At 44.8% G+C, this 21,824-nt stretch overlaps 1 protein-coding gene across 8 annotated transcripts in view; it reads right to left on the bottom strand.

Moving 5' to 3' along the window:
* Positions 1–21,824, bottom strand: part of arhgap24 (Rho GTPase activating protein 24) — a 72,533-nt gene that overhangs the window by 12,071 nt on the left and 38,638 nt on the right. Inside the window, exons 1-3 of one of the 8 annotated variants that reach the window (XM_056431895.1) lie at positions 12,884–12,955; positions 12,589–12,791; positions 19–141 (exon numbers count right to left, since the gene is read on the bottom strand). In XM_056431895.1, coding sequence (XP_056287870.1) covers positions 19–141; positions 12,589–12,745 — 280 coding nt within the window. In that variant the 5' untranslated portion in view covers positions 12,746–12,791; positions 12,884–12,955. Of the gene's footprint in view, positions 1–18; positions 142–6,014; positions 6,097–12,255; positions 12,324–12,482; positions 12,539–12,588; positions 12,792–12,883; positions 13,249–18,944; positions 19,307–21,824 lie in introns of those variants that run through there. The other 7 variants (XM_056431896.1, XM_056431899.1, XM_056431897.1 and 4 more) reach the window with 7 other exon arrangements.

Raw genomic sequence — 21,824 nt, 5'->3', positions numbered from 1 at the left:
TGGTGTGTGCGCACTGACCTCCACCAAAAGGGGCCCAGATGACCCGGCGGATCGTCTTCACCCAGTCCTCCATGTCGTCCTGGGTGCTGGCCATAAGAAGGTAGGTCTCATGGTTGGCTGTCATCCGCTCTCTGGCTCCCCCTGTTCACGTAAAAGAGAGAGAAACACGGATGAGGACAATGTCCTGGAGATAGCAAACTTCTCGACACATAGAGCAGGGTTCGTACACATGACTAGAAAGATGGCGCGGCTGTGTCCAGACGCCGTCGAGGTAGCTCCGCGGAGATTGTGCGCTCTTTTAGTTTTTGTGTTTATTTTTAATGTTTTCTTTGCCACAAACACATCGGCACTAACAGCATACGACCACAGCACACTTTTGGACATAAACTTTTGCGCAAAACAAGGGTTTTTGTCCACTTTGTCCACTTTTTCCATCGATCCAGCGTGGCCGGCAGAGATCGTACGAGCGAACCACATCAACAACAGTGGAGCCGCTACTACGGGGAGACGACGAAAACATCGAGGGAAACGGAGCGGAATTCGGAACAGACTGAGAGTTCAAGCCCACCGCCCACCTCTGCCCAGCATCCTTCTTGCTAACGTCCAGTCTCTGGAAAATAAGATGGATGATGTTAGGGCAAGAATCAGATTCCAACGGGACATGAGGGATTGTAATATCTTTTGTCTGACGGAAACATGGCTGAACCCGCTGGTGCCGGATCGAGTCATATGCCCAACCGAGTCCTTCTCTGTTTTCCATGCAGACAGAACGGAAGAGTCTGGTAAATCTAAGGGTGGAGGGGTTTGCTTCATGACTAACAACAAGTGGTGTGACCCCAAGAACATTAAGACTCTTTCTCGTTCCTGCTCGCCGAACCTGGAACATCTGACGATCTCATGCCGTCCATTCTACCTTCCCGGAGTTCAGCTCGGTCATCACCACAGCCGTCTACATACCACCACAAGCGGACACCGACGTAGCACTATCGGACCTACATGATGTGTTATGTCGGCATCAGAACAAGTATCCCGACGCGGCTGTGGTGGTGGCTGGGACTTTAATAGGCTAACCTAAAAAAGTCATGCCGAACTTTCACCAGCACATTACGTGTGCTACCAGAGGAAAGAACGTTGGACCACTGCTATACGCCATTCAAGAGAGGCTACAAGGCTGTCTCTCTCCTCCGTTCGAAAATCTGACCATGCCGCCATTTTTCTGCTTCCGGATACCGCAAAAGATCGCGCTGGAAGCGGTAGTGACGAGGAACGTGAAGCGGTGGTCTGACCAATCAGAGGCTGAGCTACAGGACGCTCTGCGTGTCGCCGACTGGGACATGATCCAATCCAGTTCCAGTGACGCCAGCGAAGTTTATGGAAGTAGCAATGAGCCTCATAGCAACGCTTAACGGACACCATCGCCCCACGGTAAAAGTTAGGGTCTTTCCTAACCAAAAGCCGTGGGTTGATAGATCCATCCGTGAAGCTGTGAACGCCTGCATTGCTGCCTATAACTCCGGTCTTGTATCCGCAACATGGACGAGTACAAGGCAGCGGTCTATGGACTGAGGAGGGCGGTGAAGGAGGCCAAGAGGAAGTACCGAGACAGAGGAATCACAGATGGAGCAGCGCGACACCAGGCGCCTATGGCAGGGGCAACGGACTATCGCAAACTACCAGAGCAGACCTCGCTCAATGGTGAGTGCCGACGCATCGCTAGCCGACGCCCTGAACCCATCTTATGCACGGTTTGAGGCTAGCAACAACAGCTTAGCTCGCTGCTAACAACAACACCGTTACCGTAGCCGAGGTGAGTTCTACCGCTGGGGATGAACACACACCTCTGTGACCGAGCACAGTGAGGAGGGCTCTGTTGAGGTGAACACCAGGAAAGCTGCAGGTCCAGATGGCATATCTGGGCGAGTACTGAAGACCTGTGCAAACCAGCTAGCTCCAGTGTTCACCACAATATTCAACCTCTCCTGGCTGAGTCCGTGGTCCCGCTTGCTTCAAGAGATCCACTATTGTCCCTGTGCCCAAGAATGCTTCTCCAGCATGTATGAATGACTACCGACCGTGGCCTCACCTCGGTGGTCATGAAATGCTTTGAGAGGCTGATAAAGGACTACATCTGCGCCTTCCTCCTCCTCCATGGACCCGCTGCAGTTTGCTTATCGCCCAAACAGATCCACAGATGATGCTGTCTCCCAGGTACTGCACACCACACTCTCTCATCTGGACAGCCAGAGGGGGGGCTATGTGAGACTGCTGTTCATTGATTATAGTTCAGCTTTCAACACCATAGTCCCTCCAGACTGGCCGGCAAGCTGATTGAGCTGGGACTGAACACCCCTGTGTGCTTGGATCCTGGACTTCCTGACCGCCAGGCCACAGGTGGCTGTGTACACATTTCCCAAATCCCTCACAGTTTGAAAAGAGGATCCCAGACGTTCCGTCATCAGTCTGGGAATGTCTTCCCTGTACACACATGACTGTGTGTGTGTGTGTTCAGCTGATGAACAGCAGTGTTTGCATGACACAGTTTGGTGGCCTGTACCACAACGACAAAGATAAGATTGACATCTCCACTCGGTCCGTCCAAATCAACAAATAAAACAGTCTGGATAATCTCCATGCAGGCTCTATTGAACATGACTGGACATTTAAAAGTTACTGATACACAGTCTATGTTTTAGCATGAAGAACAGTTACACTCATTAATATAGCAACTACTGCTAAAATTAAGATCCATATGGAGAGACAACTGCACATGACCACTGGGCGATTAACGACGCCATGGCGAGTGTTCAGCACAACGTGACAGCAAACCTGGGAGCTCCGAGTCCGACAGCTTCGGGGAGCTCCCGCCTGTCACTCTCCGAACAGAGACTTGGAATCACACTTCATGGGCACTGACCGCCAATCAGGCAGCTAGCAAAATAGCAAAGCCTGCAATGACTGAGTGTGAGAGAAAGTCCGGCCCGCTCCCATTTGGAGCCACCTTCTTGTGGCATCTTTGACAAATGGCTCGAAGAGCAGTCAACCGCAATCAATATCAAACTCCCCGCACTGAAAACAAGAGGCCTCGCCCATTCACCGCCGCAGAGCCGGCTGCACGGCCCGTCTGCAGACATGTGCCCCGCCGAACACAATGCGGGACAATGGCAGCCAGTAAAGTCAATAGCGAGACTTAGCGCCGGTAAGCACCCAGGAACAATCACACCGTCTGCACTGGCTTTGAATCACAGCGCACTTCATGACATCACCAGCACACAAACAAACAAACAATGTCAGTGCATCGGCGTGAACACGACGGATGGGAAGGAAAACAAACATGCAGGATGAAGATGCAGACATGAGAGTGTAAATTCAAGCTTCACAGACATTCCTCGCAACCAACATGTGGCGGGACCCGCGCCATATGGATTACAACATGCAGGCGGGCCACCTGCTGCTTTATCTGCCAACGAACTCTGGAAACATGCTTATTTTAGATACAACTTTGAACATAAAGTACTATAAAACATATTGCAGTATTTAATAAAGCACTTTTTTATTTTTATTTTTAAACAAACGCTGACATTGTGATAATAATTGCAGTATTGCACCTGGAATTTTCTGCTAAGTGCCGTCTCTATCACACATACCCACAAATAGATTTAGGTTCCACTATTATCATTGTGCACAAGCCAACTGGAGTTAGTGAAAAGCCAGCAGTTTGATGGCCACACACACACTCATCCATCCTCCACCCTACTGGAAACTTTAAAAGTCACCCAAATGAACAACAAACTGCTTCTGCAAATGTCATTAGCATCGACAAGCAGCACATGAAAACAGTGGTGGTGTCTGTCATCCTGTTCACGCACGGATGAGGACAAATAAAACATCTTGAATCTCTTGAATGTTGACCGATGGAATTCCAGGACTTTTCCAGGACTTTTCCATGACTTTAAACTAAATGTCCATGACCAAACTGAAATCTCGGTGTGTACGTGAAAACTTTTTGAAAATGTAGTATTCAAACAATGAGAACTAGAACGGGCACTCGGTAGAGTGCATACCTTCGCATCTCACAAGATTGGGCATTGAATTGTGAACATTTTGGCATTAGTTGCACAATCAGAGATTAGATAGGAATGGATCTGGAAAGTTTGGTGAGTGTAGTTTCCGGCTCAGTTTGAGAAAACAAAAAGATTTTGAGAAGATTCCCTTTAAGATATTGTAAAACGTGTGTAAAAGACACTACAGGTGAAAGGGGTAGTCACACATAATCGATAATGGATGTCAACATTAATCTTCTCCATTTGACCATTTACTTTAAAACTAATGTTTTTTCTGTTACAAGTCTTCTGAAATGTTATGTTTCAATATGCAAAGTCGGCCTTATCTAATGCTCACCAAACCACAGACATCAAATTCCAAAGTAATAACACAGACAACTAAATCTGTGTTGTGGATTTCGTCTTCACTATTCTGAAAGAACATGTTATGAAAGAACAAGGTTTTTACCTGCAGTGTCTGACCTCCCAGGGACCGACAAAGCGCTGACTATAAACGCCTCGGATGACACGTAATGTACTTCAATTTAACCGTAAGGCATCTCTAGGAAATGGGGTGATTTTGGACACACACACACACACACACGCACACACACACTGCCCTTTTACCTCTCCTTCAGTAATAAATCAAAAGAAAAGTCAACATCTCTGGGCAGAAGTGTGTGTGTGTGTGTGTGTGTGTGTGTGTGTGTGTTTTAAAATGAAGCTCAAATCATCAGAATGGGATTTTAAAAACAACAACAACAACAAACATATAGTTTTAGACACTTTGGTTCACGTGTAAGTGCACATATATCATATATATATATGATATATATATATGATATATATATCATATATATATGTATATATATATATAAAAATATATATATGTCAACAGATTATTTCAATTGAAGGTCATTTTTTATCAACGTTACCATCATTAATAAACAAATATGTTCTTTTATTAAACAGATTTGTGTCCAGATGTGAACCAACCGAAGAAAATCCAGACTCTGGATAACTTGTGCGGTCATATTTAGAGCCCCACTTCGACATCGATGCTCTCCGTCGGTCCTCATGAGATCTCATTAGGCGGGCAGCAGATGTCAGTGTTTGCCCCGTGTGCCATTCTCCACGTTCACAACGTTTACCCACTTTATGAACACAGACAAGAAGAGGAAGATACCTCACGGGAATGTGAGGATGCATCTATTTCGTGAGTTTTGTGTGTGTGAAAGTCGCAGTTGGTTTCCGTTTGGCTCGTTGGCCGAAGACGACGACCAACGATTCTAAACATCACTTTTACTGCTCATCCTTTGCATTTCCAAACTGCTCCAATGACTTAATGTGACAAAGAAGCTGACATGATTGGACGATTGGATGTTCCCCTGAGGATTTGCTGCACGCACCCACTTAAAGTAAGAAAGAGCATTTATTGTTGACATTTACAGAAAGCACATGGAGAACATTTCCAGCAGATTGAGAGAAAATAATCATTAGTTGTCGTCGTCAATAAAGCAGTAACAATAAAAATGTCTAAACAATTAGTTGTTTGTATTGCAACTGTAGCTTTGGCTGTTCAGGTTGGACAGATTATGTTGTAATAAAGCAGATGTTGCATGTGTCCACACATCATTGCAGCTGTTTATGCATTACATCCCCCCAATACTCCATTCACAGTGTGCCTGCAGTAACAATGAGGCTGCCTCATTAAAGGATCACAAACTATGCAACTCTCAAACTAGAGAACTTAAAGTTTTGACCCACATCGTGACATCATGTGACATCCTTCCTATTAATAGCAGGCTGTGCCTCTGCTCCCGGTCCAGGGATTAGCCGGTACCCGCCATTGACCTCATAGTCCCATTCATTACATCGATTACCTCTTGTCAATCACATCCGGGTCTCTGATGTCGCAGAACAACATTAGTATTTAAGCTATTTCATTTCAACAACTCGTCAGCTTCTGCTCACCTGTCACGCGCGCGGGGATCACATCGACAATGTCGCTTCTCTTAACCTGCGACGCGCAACAGATTCCCACCGACGCCGTGCGTCAACAACAACAACGCGACACCGAGCCGCTCGTGCACCGGCGCATGTGAGTCGTCCGGCCGGCGGAGGAAGACGCTCCGTCGCGCTTCTTGGAGCGCGCGTCACGGTCAGAGTAACAAGTCCTCCGGGGGCGCGAGCTCACCGGCTGATACGATACTGGATTTCATTCAGAGACCGGGAGAGGAAGGGAATATCGGTGTGTGTGTGTGCATGTGCGTGTGTGTGTGTGTGTGTGTGAGAGAGAGAGAGAGAGGGGATAGAGAGAGGTTCTGACTAGAGGGTCCGAAGCAAATCAGTCCAAAGTCCATGTTCCGACTGAACATGTCGGCATCTTATGAAGAACGGCTCACATTTACAAAGGAGGAATAATCTCCTATTAAAAAAAAGTGGTCAACTGTTTTTTTTAGTATACGTTATTCAATACATTGTGCAATTATTGGGGACTATTTTCAGCTGTGGATTAATACACACGTGCAGCTCCAGTGAGAGTTTACAGCACCAGGACCAAAGTATAGATATGGGAAATAAACTGCTATAATATATAATATATATATATAAAGGTAATAATGATAAATGTCACGGCCGTGAAGTTGATTGATGTATCTTTTGTAATTTGTGGAGCTCTATGACACAGAGGAATACGTTATGTCAGGTGTTGGCCACACGGGCAACACTTATTAATAGTTTTGTTCTTCTCGCGTGATTTATTGAAAAGACAAATTAAAAATACCACCAGACTTACCCTTGAAGTGAGGTAACCACTATGACATATTTAAAATTAATTTGCAAACATTGTATAATCAACTTTGCTCATGTGAAGAACAGCAATAAAGTATCATTAAACTAAAACATGTCCAATTAACTGTTCCAGTTATGTTCCTCTAGTGCAATAGGACATATTTAGAATTCCACATTTACTAACAATGGAACCGACATAAAGTGTGTGCATAGTTTAATAGCTAAGAGGCAATATTCAAATATAACAAAATAATGCCGACAATGACATAATGCTGACATTGTGTGGTTCTTGAGACAGTGATGCAGGGTTCATATCAATTAAAGAAGCCATTCTGTCTAATTTAGCTTCAATCTCAGGCTACCATGTCAAAGCAGGTGCAGGCTATTTTTTCAGTAATTTATTAGGCTGTGCGTGCGGAAATGCACTTTCTTTGTAAAACATGTGCTGAGCACTATGACCACTGTTTGACGAAAGATGCTCATAAAAACAAGCAACCTGTTTTTCATTATAAAGTCAAAAAAAAAAAAACTACAGTCACTATTTTGGAGCAAGACAGTATGAGCATGCACATATTCTTGACTCTTGGTCCCAGCGGCATACGCGTTGATGAGTGAAGCGGATCCTGCCGGACGGATTCCACGGTGACACCAAGAGGTCACATCGGCCTGTTTGGCGCACAAAAGTGTCACATTTGCATTAATTGTCATGCAAAGCGAGTGTGATTCCCCCTGTGAGGGCTTTTGTCTACCTTTTAAACCAATCGGCCCGTTGTGTTCACATTACTTCCATTGAAAGGCAGCGTTTCCTTTTGGAAACCACGGCAGTGAAGCTATTAAACAAGTGTGCGACAGGATTATACAGCACGCCTTGGCTATTACAACACACTCCTCTTCCCCCTTGCCATTTCCTGTTGATGCTCAACATTCTTCCTTTGTCTCCATTGTTTCTAAAGACGAGGAGATATGTCAAACTCACTTAAAGTAAACCTGTGAGAGAGCCGTTCCTGAGATGTCTTCGTGAATGGACATATACATAGACATCTGTAGCCTTTTAACCAATATGTTCGGTCTGTATGTTAATCTAAGAACATTTGCACGTCACAGAAACAGCCCAAAACTAGAACGGGCACTCGGTAGAGCGCATACCTTCGCATACCACAAGATTGGGCATTGCATTATGGACATTTTGGCATTAGTTGCATGCCAATTGGATAAAAATTGACCGCGCTATGGTAAAAAGAAGATGTTGACCTTTTCATGACCTTGACCTTGACCTTTGACCCGATCGATCCCAAAATCTAATCAAATAGTCCCCGGATAATAACCAATCATCCCACCAAATTTCATGTGATTTGGTTTAATAATTTTTGAGTTATGCGAGTAACACGCATACAAATAAATAAATAAATACACGGCGATCAAAACATAACCTTCCGCATTTTCAATGCGACGGTAATCAGGAGCGGCAGATGGATGCGGATCCATCGGCCGTTTGAAGCAGGTGACAATACAAGTGACAACAAAATGGTGCCATCTGTCTCTGCGTGAATGTCAAAGGGAGGTAGAGAATAGAGGTGTGTTCCCATGAGCTCCATTTATCCACCGAAGGAGTTTACGGGAAAAGCAGACCAAAGTAGCAGCTGCAATAATTGAGTCATCACTTGGTGAAGGACATATGTGCTATAAACTTGCTTTCATGAAAAGTTACCATTTGCATACTTGGCAAAGATGATGGCAAGTTTTTTCCCCCAATGGCATCTTCTTTCTTTATTAGCCAAATGCGATTAAAGTATTGTTCTACAAAAGTACTAATTGTTTGGAACCTCATGTGCCGCCTAATCACAAACGCACAGCATTCCCAAGTAACTCTTGCGGCATTATCTCCTGATTTAAGACACACGTCAATCAATGATTTGTCTGCGGAGTAAAATCGGATATTCGGTTAATCACAGCAGAACAAAGCCACATTCCTGTGAAGAACAAATATTAGCTTTTCAATCCCTCGTCTCCAACTTTCACAGCCGTCAGGATTTTGGGCGATTAAAGACATAGCTGCAGAAAGATAAAAGCTTTTCGCTCAAATATCCTCCCGTCGCCTGTAGATTCTCCACATCTGTCTGGAATGAGATGACTCGAGGCTTCCCTTTGACACATTATTTCCCAGCTGTGGTGCTGCTGCCTTTAGGCATTATTCTCACGGCACACAATTCTCTGACTTGCACTCTTTGAAAAAAACTGAACTAAATCCTTGCTTCTTGAATGAGACCCATCCCAGCCGAGGTTTGTCGCCAGAGACCGTGTTTACATGCATTCGAATAACTGGCTTAGTCGGACTGAAATCGAATTATCCGTTTCATGTGAACACCTTTGTTCGACTATGTGCGGTCCGACTACGATCCGATTAACACCCTGGATAACTCGATCCGATCCGGTTGATAATTCGACTATCGTGGCATGTAACGGTGAATTGGATTAGGAACTGGACTTTGCGTCTTTGCGCATGCTTGAGATTATTAAGGAGCAGAGGGCTGCAGTGAGGCACCCGGGGGTTCAGTGCCTTGCTCATGGACACTTCGCCTTGCAGCTAATGGGGAGAGCGGGGATCGAACCGACGACCTTGGGGTTGCAGGACGACCCCCTGACCCCACTGAGCTCCTTCTCACATACAGGAAGCTACACTGGATGATGCTGCAGCATAACCACAGACGGACGGTTCATACCATCAACCTGAAAACTTTATGCGGCGTCAAACAAAAACAAATACATGGCGGCATTTTCTTTTGTATTAAATGACTTCTGATTCATCGTATGTCCTCACTCAAAACCGTAACACCTGTATATGTGTATATGTGTGTGTGTATGTATGCCTGTGTATATATATGTGTGTATATGTATATACAGGACTGTCTCAGAAAATTAGAATATTGTGATAAAGTTCTTTATTTTCTGTAATGCAATTAAAAAAACAAAAATGTCATGCATTCTGGATTCATTACAAATCAACTGAAATATTGCAAGCCTTTTATTCTGATTTATTGCTGATTATGGCTTACAGCTTAAGAAAACTCAAATATCCTATCTCTAAATATTAGAATATCATGAAAAAGTATACTAGTAGGGTATTAAACAAATCACTTGAATTGTCTAATTAACTCGAAACACCTGCAAGGGTTTCCTGAGCCTTGACAAACACTCAGCTGTTATAAATCTTTTTTTTACTTGGTCTGAGGAAATATTAAAATTTTATGAGATAGGATTTTAGAGTTTTCTTAAGCTGTAAGCCATAATCAGCAATATTAAAAGAATAAAAGGCTTGCAATATTTCAGTTGATTTGTAATGAATCCAGAATGCATGACATTTTTGTTTTTTTAATTGCATTACAGAAAATAAAGAACTTTATCACAATATTCTAATTTTCTGAGACAGTCCTGTATATGTGTGTATGTATGTGTGTGTGTGTGTGTGTATTTATGTGTATGTGTGTGTGTGTATATGTGTGTATATATATGTTTATGTCTGACATTTTTGTACTTGTAACACATGTGTGTGTGTATATATGTGTGTGTATGTAGGCTTGTGTATATGTATGTGTGTATATGTATATATATGTATATATGTATGTGTGTGTGTGTGTGTGAGTGTATGTGTATGTATATGTGTGTATATGTTTATGTCTGACATTTTTGTACTTGTAACATGTGTGTGTGTGTGTGTGTGTGTATATATGTGTGTGTATGTATGTGTGTATATGTATATGTACAGTATGTATGTATGTATGTGTGTGTGTGTGGGTGTAGGTGTATGTATATGTGTGTATATATATGTTTATGTCTGACATTTTTGTACTTGTAACACGTGTGTGTGTGTGTGTGTGTATATATGTGTGTGTATGTAGGCTTGTGTACATGTATGTGTGTATATGTGTATATGTGTATGTGTGTGTGTGAGTGTATGTGTATGTATATGTTTATGTCTGACATTTTTGTACTTGTAACACGTGTGTGTGTGTGTATATGTGTGTGTATGTATGCATGTGTATATGTTTGTGTGTATATATATATACAGTATATGTGTGTATGTATGTATGTGTGTGTGTGTGGGTGTATGTATATGTGTGTATATGTTTATGTTTATGTCTGACATTTTTGTACTTGTAACACGTGTGTATGTGTGTATATATGTGTGTGTATGTATGCATGTGTATATGTTTGTGTGTATATATATATATGTATATATGTATGTGTGTGTGTGTAGGTGTATGTATATGTGTGTATATATATGTTTATGTTTATGTCTGACGTTTTTGTACTTGTTTTATGTTTATATTTCTAAACAAATAAAGAATTTAAGTGACAAAAAAAAACAAAAAACCTAACACTTCACTGACAATCTTGCATGATATGAAATGAACTCTGACTGTTCCATTCTGTCTCGCTGCGCTGTCGTCATGACTCGTTGGGTTCAAAGGGACTACAGTTCCTTCCCGTTCTGACCACCGGCCTTAAGAAGTGTCCGGAGCAGCGGCAGAGCAGCCTTCAGCTGACGGCTCAGAACCAGGTGGGAGACAACAAAGGACCCCACTGTGCTGTCAAACCTGGAGCCCCGACGCACTTCACTCTGACCTGTCGCTCTGTGAGGAAGTCAGACAACACACAGGGCCGCTATTCTTCTCCATGGAGACGGCTGCATGGGAATCACAGATACTAAATGTTTTCATTTTGTGCAGATAACAGTTTTCATCTCTAGCGCCAGATCGTTCACCAACTGCTACGACATAAAGATGCACTTTGAAATGTTGCATATGTATGGGTATGCAAATTGTGCATATTGCTCAGTCCATTGTCTTTTTTAGCTGAAAGGAGTAGTTGGACAATATGCTAGTATTCTCTTTCTTGCCTTTGAGTTGGACAAAAACATCAATACAACTCTCAAATGCGTCCGTTAAATAATGAAACTACAGTCAAGAGACGCTTCAAAGAAACCTCCTGAAAACTTCAAGTTGTTGACTTCACGCACCTGTTTTTGTACAAATGTAACACATACAACATACTGGAGCACACTCGCTGTGTCTCCATACCTCCAGTCTCTATGCCAAGCTAACCGCCTCCTCTTCTGTAGTTTCATGATGAACGAACTGACATGAAACGATCACTTCTCTCATCTCAGTTCAGACCGGAAAGTGAATAGTCAACTTTAGCTAAATGTAGAACTATTCCTTTCATATGGTTTTCAACTGTGGTTGAACTGATCTCGGTGCAGTACGATACAGGGAAGATTATACAACTGAACCCATACAGAATATGGTGTCTCTCTACCTTCAAATGTGATCCACCTTATATTCACCTCATTACATGGTCAGTTTGTTTACATTGTGCCAGGCATTGCCCCAAAGGGACTGCGTGTTAAAGAATAATACATTACCTCCAAAATATTCAAAGGCAGAATCCATTTCGTGCGAGACTTGTGAAATTGCTCTTCCAGACTTTGATTGTGTTGCTTGCCAAGTGGAGGAAGCAGCTGGCCCAGAAAACAATGCAGACACTGTAACCACCTTGTTTAGCCTTAAATGACAACAATATGTCTTAATTCTCTCAGTGTGTGTGTGTGTGTGTGTGTGTGCAGAGGGAGATTACGTGACTTCATCTCACCGCCTGCTCCGTCTCGTCTGCGAGAGTTTTCTTGTTTGCGTGCAAGCGGGGGCGAGTTGAGATTCAATATTGTGTCTAATGATAGTCTTCTCAGAAGTCCACACACCATAAATACCTCCAACACGACAGGAAGTCACTCGCAGAGCGACGGTGCGGCGACGTTTCTCCCGTCGCGCGTATCCAATGATGACGAGGATCTCAAAGCGGAGACGGAAACCGCTGTTATTTCCCTTTTCGTCTTCGGTTTTACGAGGACGTTTCATTCATGGGCGATGCCCCCTCCGGATGATCTAACCCCTCAAACTGCAGCTGTTGCAACAAAGAGGTCTGTCGTTCAGGTGGTGCGGAGATAGGAGGCGTTCAGCAGGCTCAAAACAGTCACAGAACACACTTATTGTTACCTTGAGGCGAGGAGAGTAAATCACACAATCCATACTGTGGTAAACTACGAATCGCCTGATGAAGCATCTCCATGTCTTCCCCACGCTCCGCTCTCTGGCAATCCAGAGGAGAGGCTCCCCGAGTGGGCTGCAGAGTCCCGGCCGTCGGGGTTAACTTGAGGACGGGGGTTCCTGACGGAGGAGCTGCTCTGGCTCAGAATGAGTGAGTGAGTGAGCACAGCTGAGAGGGTGTGAAAGAGAAAGGGCAGGAGGGGAGGGAGGGGAGGTTTGAAGAGGGGGTTGGGGAGTACACACACACACACACTCACACACTCACATACCTCTCTTAAGAACTGTAATGGGAACAGTGGACAGATCTCTCTGAAGGCTTAGGGCATGACCCCGTGAGCAAACACGGGACGGCCCGTTCACACCGCAATGCTTTGTTCACATCTTCAACCCAGAATATACCTCATGATTACCACTATTGTGATGGCGCTATTATCACTTTGTTTTGTTATTGCATTCAAACATTTAGAATAAACACGTTTGTTTAATTTGATCCAACGGCCAAACACACGATGCAGACTGTGTTTATGTTAAACTAACATTCACATGGTTTGAGTCATGAAGACATTTAATGGACTAAAGATAACAAGTGTTGTCAATAATGAACAATCACTGTTACAATAAAGCGCCTGAGCGGTTGATAATTAAATGAAAACGTCAGATGCAATCTTTAGCTACTTAATCGACAGGAAATTAGTCTGCCGACTATTTTCATCATCCAAAAATAACTTCAATCATTCTCCGGTTCCAACTTCTCAAATTTCTTCTCAAGCCTTTTTTTGTTGTGCCTTGGAATCATTGGAACTATAATATCTTTGGGTTTTCACAGATTAAATGATCATAAAAAGAACTAAACTTATCATCTCCGTATTATGACCGTCCATACGGATGTCAAAAGGTCACCAAATCGACACAAAATCGTACTTTTTCATTGCCAAAAATCCTAAACTCTCGTTCCAACTAGAAATGCGTTGGAGCTGCTGACAGGCTGCCGGTGTAGAGCTGCTCTCTCTCTCTCGCTGCTCTCTCTCTCTCTCTGCTCTCTCTCTCTCTCTGCTCTCTCTCTCTGCTCTCTCTCTCTCTCTCTCTCTCTCTCTGCTCTCTCTCTCTCTCTCTCTCTCTGCTCTCTCTGCTCTCTCTGCTCTCTCTCTGCTCTCCTGCTCTCTCTGCTCTCTGCTCTCTCTCTCTGCTCTCTCTCTCTCTGCTCTCTCTCTCTCTCTCTCGCTGCTCTCTCTCGCTCTCTCTGCTCTCTCTGCTCTCTCGCTGCTCTCTCCCTGCTCTCTCGCTGCTCTCTGCTCTCTCTCTCTCGCTGCTCTCTCTGCTCTCTCTCTCTCGCTGCTCTCTCTCCCTGCTCTCTTGCTTCTCTCTGCTCTCTCGCTGCTCTCTCTCCCTGCTCTCTCCCTGCTCTCTCGCTGCTCTCTCTGCTCTCTCGCTGCTCTCTCTCTCGCTTCTCTCTCTCGCTGCTCTCTCGCTGCTCTCTCGCTGCTCTCTCTCGCTGCTCTCTCGCTGCTCTCTCGCTGCTCTCTCGCTGCTCTCTCGCTGCTCTCTCGCTGCTCTCTCTCGCTGCTCTCTCTCGCTGCTCTACCTTCCCATGTCTCTCTAATGGGTGTCCTGTTCCACCTGGCCCCCAGTCAGGTATCAATGGCTAATTCTCTCCCCGGTGTCACAGTGGTCCTCGGCATACACCGAGGGCAGACACCACTGCATTAGCCTCCCCAAAGACATTGTCTGGGGGAGAACACAGAGTCCAAAGAGTTACTCCGGCTATCCATTACCATCGGATGCTGAATGAGTAACACAGTGAATAGGAGTGGAGGTCAAAGGGGACACGGGCTGTTAGGCTCTACTGTCCCTCGACGGGCGCCCATAGGGACGGAGGCAATCACGGCACCGGAAAAAATTTCGAATAATTACCACATTAAGTCTAAGTTCTCTGTATTCTTTGGTGCTGAAAGGCAAACGTGATACTTTGCTGTTGAGCGAACAGGGTTTCAGTGAGCTGTCATGAGAACAGTCTGGGGAACGAGGGGCTCGGTCAAAAAAGCAGAGTGTCTCATTTCTGATTTCAAGCCAACTAAATAAAGAGCTGTGTCTGTGTGCTGCCAAGGCAGCTGTAAATATACCATGATGCAAGGGGAATCAAATTCGACTTCTGGAAAAGGAAACACGGCTCGCACACGACTTTAAGTCCAGAGCTTGTGTCGGAACGCAAGTCGTAAGTCGGCGTGATAATTAAAAAGTCGAGAGACTCATGCAGATGGATGAAAACAAGACGGCCTTTTAGTCCGTTCCACTACGTTGAGTACAAACACGGCATTGTCTGCCAATCTTCAACTTTTTCCAATTTAACTCTGACAAGATAAGAATACAGTACATCATATTTCCTGTGATGGTTGATATACCGTATCTTAAGGGAGTTTCAAGTTTCCTCAAGTCGGTGTACTTCCCTGAAATGAAAACCAACGCAGGCAGGAAATGTGAATGGAAAGACCTTTGGAAAATGGCAGGATGGCGGTTTAAAGCAAATGTAAAGAATAACACTGAGAAGAAAAAAAAATCCCGGAATGATTCTTTAATGTTTGACTTGGTTTGAAAGTGTTAGCAGTCAAAAACGGAAAATTGTACAAAATAAATCACAGCTGACATTTAAAGCAGCGCTCGTCAATTGCCGTGAAACCTCAAGCCTATTTCTGTCACGACACGCAGTACGACGAGATTAATCCCGAACATCTTTGAACTATGCTCGACGAGACTTTGAGGTTTGTTAAAATACCAAAACACCACTCACAGCTTCGGTGACGACCGAATGGGGGGCTTAACGTCCCATTAAAACGTGAGGAGCGGTGAGTTTTGGTGAGGGCCGGCAGCTGTTGTCACTCGAACACTTTGCATGCGATGCTTTACATCAGTGACTCAAGCAGACTGATGCTTTAGAGAAACCGTCTGGAAAGGTGCAGAACACACAGGTCCAAGAGGATCACCCAGAGAGCTCCCCAAAGTCACCTGGCAGAGGTCCTGAATGCAGCTTGAGGTATAATCCCCATGTCAGAGAATCCATGTACAGCCAGACACTCTTCAAACGAACATCACACTCCCTGTGTTTCTCTGCGCCGCGTGTGATGGCGTGCGTCCGTGTGAAATATGTAGGCATCCTTCCGGTTATGTAAACTGTTAGGTTGTGATAGTTTATTTTGCACATGTGCAGAGGAAGTCTTATGCTTTAAATTAATACTATAATAATATATTATAATATTATAATAGGAGATATTAGGGAGAATATTGATATGGTTACCTTCGCATTGAAAATGCGGAAGGTAATGTTTTGATCGCCGTGTATTTATTTATTTATTTGTATGCGTGTTATTCGCATAACACAAAAAGTATTAAACCGAATCGCATGAAATTTGGTGGGATGATTGGTTATTATCCGGGGACCATTTAATTAGATTTTGGGATCAATCGGGTCAAGGTCAAGGTCATGAAAAGGTCAACATTTTCTTTTTACCATAGCGCGGTCAATTTTTATCCAATTGGCAACTAATGCCAAAATGTGCGAAGGTTCACACACACACACACACACACACACACACACACACACACACACACACACACACACACACACACACACACACACACACACACACACACACACACACACACACACACACACACACACACACACACACACACACACACACACACACACACAGGGACGTAGACAAGGATGTTCCTTTTTTTTGTCTGATAATGTTTTAACGTCAAAAGTTGATTTTCTTTCCCTACAGGCGAACAAGTTATTCCCCTTAATCTGCTGCATTGTTTTCGACTTTACTGCTTTTATCTTAATTACCTAGAAGGAATCGACGTAGACGAGCTTCCTGGCACTCAGCGAAGGGACTGCACCTCCCTCCAACCAGACCAAAGAATGAAACAAGGAGTGGAACTGACAAAGTACCTGTTGCTCGGCTCACTAATACCTGCTAATATCACCTTTCAACGCTGATGGGGGCTTCAGGGCAGATGCACACCTGCACACCCCTCAGCCACAATTGGTAGGTCGAGCCAGCCTGGCCTTTGGGAAAGCCGTTTGAACTTTTCAGGGTTATTGAAACCTGACTTCTGGTTTATTGTTCGTCCGCTTACGTATTCTGTCTTTCCTCGTGAGAACCCAAGAGAACCGGCAATGAGGGAGGATCAAAAACAGAAATAACTCCAGTCTGGCTGGACGTGCAGGAGATGTGCAGAGTGAGTTTTAAGACGAATGCTTCCTGCGATTCACGTTCACCTGAAGTAATTACAAGAACTCACACTGGATAGGTTTCATAGACGCATCAATCAATATTTTCATCTGCTCGATTGCTTTGGGAGATGGAAGGGCCCGTCAGAGGAGAACATTATTGGTGAGCAGGAGAGCAGATAGACATTCATCAGTCACCTCCCTGCATGAGCCTTATCCACCACTTCATATTTCCTCCTGGTGACTGATGAGGTGGAATATAAGCGACACCATTTTCGATGATCCCGCAGCGGAAGCATTTTTGTCACTATGCAATAAACTCTATACTTGTGTCTGTCTGTGCCAGATTTTCCACTGTGTGATTCTGCACACATATCTTGTGTGAAGCATGCACCCGAAAAAAAAAAGCTCCCGTTGAATCGGCGGCCAATGGACTTTCGCCGAGATAAGCTCGTAGCTACTGATTTTGGCCGTCGCAGCAGTCCTACGTTGTTTTTTCTGACAAAGCTGGCCAAAGCACACTGTCGGCCAGAGAGAGCTGCAGTGCGGGGGGGGGGGGGGGATCTAAGTGGAGAGACAGAGAAACGCTGACGGCGAGGTCAGTTGCTGATGTCGCTCGGATAGCGCTCTCGGTCATTAACTACAGTTTCTGTTTTTATAAATCAGTATACAGTGCTGCATATATTAACAGAAGTTTTTGCCCTTTATAGCAAACATGAAGGGCTATTAGGGCTACAATTAACAATTGCATGATTAGTGCATCATCTGCAGCTTTTTTTCATTTAATCAATTATTCCTTTGGTCCTAAAAATCACAATTCTTCACACAAACTAAAAAAAAATGTCTTCAAATTGCAGTCCAAAACCCGAAGGTATCCAGTATATTATCACGTAAGACGAGAAGCAGCACATGAGCTAATTTCTGTTTTTACTCATCATTTACTCAAACAATAAATTGATTAATTTTCTGTCCACTATTTGTATGAACTATGCTCTTTAGTATCACCCATCTGACCATGTGAATACACCAGATCAAAAAAAATTAACGCTGAATGTCAAACAGAGCTGGTCACAGTCTAACAATGATAATAGTTGACTAATATTGTTATGCTATGCTCCCTTATTGCATAATCATTCACGTGTATTGTCATATATTACCTGCTTTCCCAATAAGCAAGTCATTACCTTCGCATTGAAAATGCGGAAGGTTATGTTTTGATCGCCGTGTATTTATTTATTTATTTGTATGCGTGTTACTCGCATAACTCAAAAAGTATTAAACCGAATCGCTTGAAATTGGGTGGGATGATTGGTTATTATCCGGGGACCATTTGATTAGATTTTGGGATCGATCGGGTCAAAGGTCAAGGTCATCATCTTAAGAAGAAATGACCATTTGTGTGCAAATGTTGGTGTCTGCAAATAAAAAGGAACCTGCAGCGGTGCCACCTCCACAGCAAAAATAGGAACGCAAGCATCATAAACTGATGAACTGAAATCACAGCTGCATTAAACACAAGCTATGCACTGTGACTTGTAAAACGCCCCTCTGTTGACATGACGGATGGACGGCGTGAGGAAGAGATACGTCTGAATGAGAACAGCGTCGTTTGCAACGCTGCAAGTGTCTCGGTATCAAGTAAAGCTGTCTGAGAGATCCTGCCGCGCCTTCCTCCAGTCGGAACTGAAACTTAAAAAGTCTAATTATATCGCTGCCATCGTTCCAAAACAGACGCACACGTGTTCGTATGTATGACTGTGATGCGAAGAGGCAGACCTGGGTTGGAGTTGAGATCCATTGGGTGCAGAAGAAGACGAGGTCCAGGGAGCAAAAGCCACGCCGCCGCCGCTCACCGCAGGACCCCCCGCTGCCGACTCTTCATCGGCTCGATCGACTTCGGTGCTTCTGCTCAAACGCACTCCGCGCTACCACTTCCTGCCGTCCTCGGGCCTCTCGCTTTCCTCTAATGACTACGACTCTTCCGCCTACAACTTCATTCTGTCGAGTCGACGGCAGGTCGATGCGACGCGGCGATCGGCACCCGGGCGGGGTCAGGCTCGGGCTAGCGGGGTCAGGCTCGGGTCGAGCCCGCCTGCCTCTCGGGAAGCCTTTCCTCCGCACGCACCTCTGTCCGAGGAGCAACGGGGGAGCGTGTTTCTGGAGAAGCGAGCGGCCCGAATGAAACCGAGCGAGACGGCGAGCCGAAGCCAAGACGGTCCTCTCAGAGGAGGGGAGAGGGGTGGGCTGGGAGCCGGCGGGGTTGGAGGGGGAGCGTCGTAAATCAAGCGGCCCTTTCCCAGAGCGGGGGACCTGTAAATCTGGCGAACGAAGAGCGGGCGCTCTGCCAAACGACTCGTCCACGGCGCTCTATAAATACAGACGCGCCGGGTCGACGACGACGCGGCTACTGGTGGAGCCCCGAGACGCTGGGGCTTCACCCCCCTCGGAGGAAGGTCTTTAATAGCCTCCTTATCGTCTTTTAAATCTCCCCCTGACTCGAAGGCGAACCACACATCGTCAAACGGCAGAGAGCGTCGCTTTGAACCTGGACTTGGAGAGGGATTCAAATTTAAGACTGACACACTGACCCTTGGATTTAATTCAGAGGGATGTGGAGTGGGGGGGACTTCTAAATATTTATCCAGACAGAGAGCTGCTTACATAGCATTGGTCTGAACATTCAAGTCCAGTGTCCCCCAGCAGAGGATCGTACTGTAGTAGCTGCAGCTGAAACCTCCCTGGAGGCCGGCGCGGGCCCTCGCTGGAACCCGGCCAACCCGACACGTGGGAGCGAGGGTTGCGGACGGGGGTTAGAGCGCCAGGCTAATGGAGGACGTTGCTATGCGGCATGTCAAACCCCCTCAATGCGGCTGTTATGTAAGCTTCCGAGCTTCCCGTTTCTCTCTTTGGCCTCCAGTGCATTTCCTCCAGAGGTTCTCACTCATTCAGACTCACGGGAATTATTATTATTTTGTTTATAACTTTTTATTTTGCATTTTCCACAAACAGATTATTCCTTGACATGGAGAAAAAAAATATATATCTACAACAAAATAAAACTAGAATGGGCACTCTGTAGAGTGCATACCTTCGCATATCACAAGATTGGGCATTGAATTATGAACATGTTGGCATTAGTTCCATGCCAATTGGATAGAAATTGACCGTGCTATGGTAAAAATAAGATTTTGACCTATCATGACCTTGACCTTTGACCTGATCAATCCCAAAATCTAATCAAATGGTCCCCGGATAATAACCAATCATCCCACCAAATTTCATGTGATTCGGTTTAAAACATTTTTTGTTATGCGAATAACACGCATACAAATAAATAAATAAATACACGGCGATCAAAACATTACCTTCCGCATTTTCAATGCGAAGGTAATCAGCACACATCCAAATCCATCCATATCCACATAAACACCCGCCAAAGATTCCCACCCATCCCCTCCCACATGTTTATATCCTCCCAGAGTAGGACCCAATGAGGAGGGAGGGAAGGACCAAACAATCAAACTACATACAACCAAATGATAAGCATGGAGTACAAAGTAAAATAACTAAAGAAAGGTAAACTCACGGGAATTATAACGCCTGGAATTCTCTTCCGGCAGCGCGGATGAGAAGGAGGCGGGTTTACCTACAACATGGAGCCCATAGGAAGGTATGCAGCTTATTGTTTGGACGTGCCGAATTCCCAGACCCTCCTGCTTTCCGTCACGCAGCTTTTTGAATCGGCGGTCGGACGGCCCCGTCGCATGCGAGTCTGGATGGGCTGCGAGGAATGCATGCATGCGGGCCAAACACACGCGTGGAGAAGTTCCACGGTTGTGTGCATTCTTTCATTCGCAATATCTTCCGCACCATTTGTTGTCCTTTGTGTCATGTCTCGTCGTTTATGTTAAGTTTTAGGTTTTAGTCCTGTTTTCCATGTCCGCTTTTATTTTGTAGTAACTCCTCTCTTGTTTCAGAAACTTTATTTCTGCCCCGGTGTTTCCTCGTTCATGTGATTGTCTGATGGTGTCCACCTGTTCCCCATTTCCTCATGTATTTTAAGCCGGTGTCTACCTGTCTTGTGTCAGATCGTCTTGCCTCGAGTCTCGTCCTGATCCTTCTTGATAGTGGCGTCTTTTGTCCTGGTTTGCTTTTCCAACATAGTTGTGATTTTGTTTTGTACTTTGTTCAAGTCTTTTTCCAGCATAGCTGTGATTTTCTGTTTTTATAAACTCTTTTGATTCACCTGAACTTTGGAGTCGTGCTTTTGGGTCCTGTTTTTGAGTCGTGACAGTACGATCTGACACAGGTAGACACAGCCTTAAAGTACATGAGGAAATGGGGAACAGGTGGACACAATCAGGGGCGGAGCAGACAATCACACTAACGAGGAAACACCGGGGCAGGAAATAAAGTTTCTGAAACAAGAGAGGACAGTTACTCCAAAATAAAAGTGGACATGGAAAACAGAACTAAAACTTAAAACTTAACATAAACGACGAGACATGACACTTCGCGGCTCGGATAGAAAACCGCTTGCCGCCGCGAGCCGACAGTTTATCATCTTTCCATCGTCCGACAGCTCGGCGAACACCTTGTTGTCTGCACAGTGTGAGAAGTGAAGCAGGCGTCATTGCACACCCACTCATCCACACG

Source organism: Pseudoliparis swirei, chromosome 15, assembly GCF_029220125.1.
Source record: "Pseudoliparis swirei isolate HS2019 ecotype Mariana Trench chromosome 15, NWPU_hadal_v1, whole genome shotgun sequence".
Lineage (NCBI taxonomy): Eukaryota > Metazoa > Chordata > Actinopteri > Perciformes > Liparidae > Pseudoliparis > Pseudoliparis swirei.
Note: the sequence above shows the minus strand (reverse complement) of the source record. Positions and strands in the feature narration are given on the sequence as shown.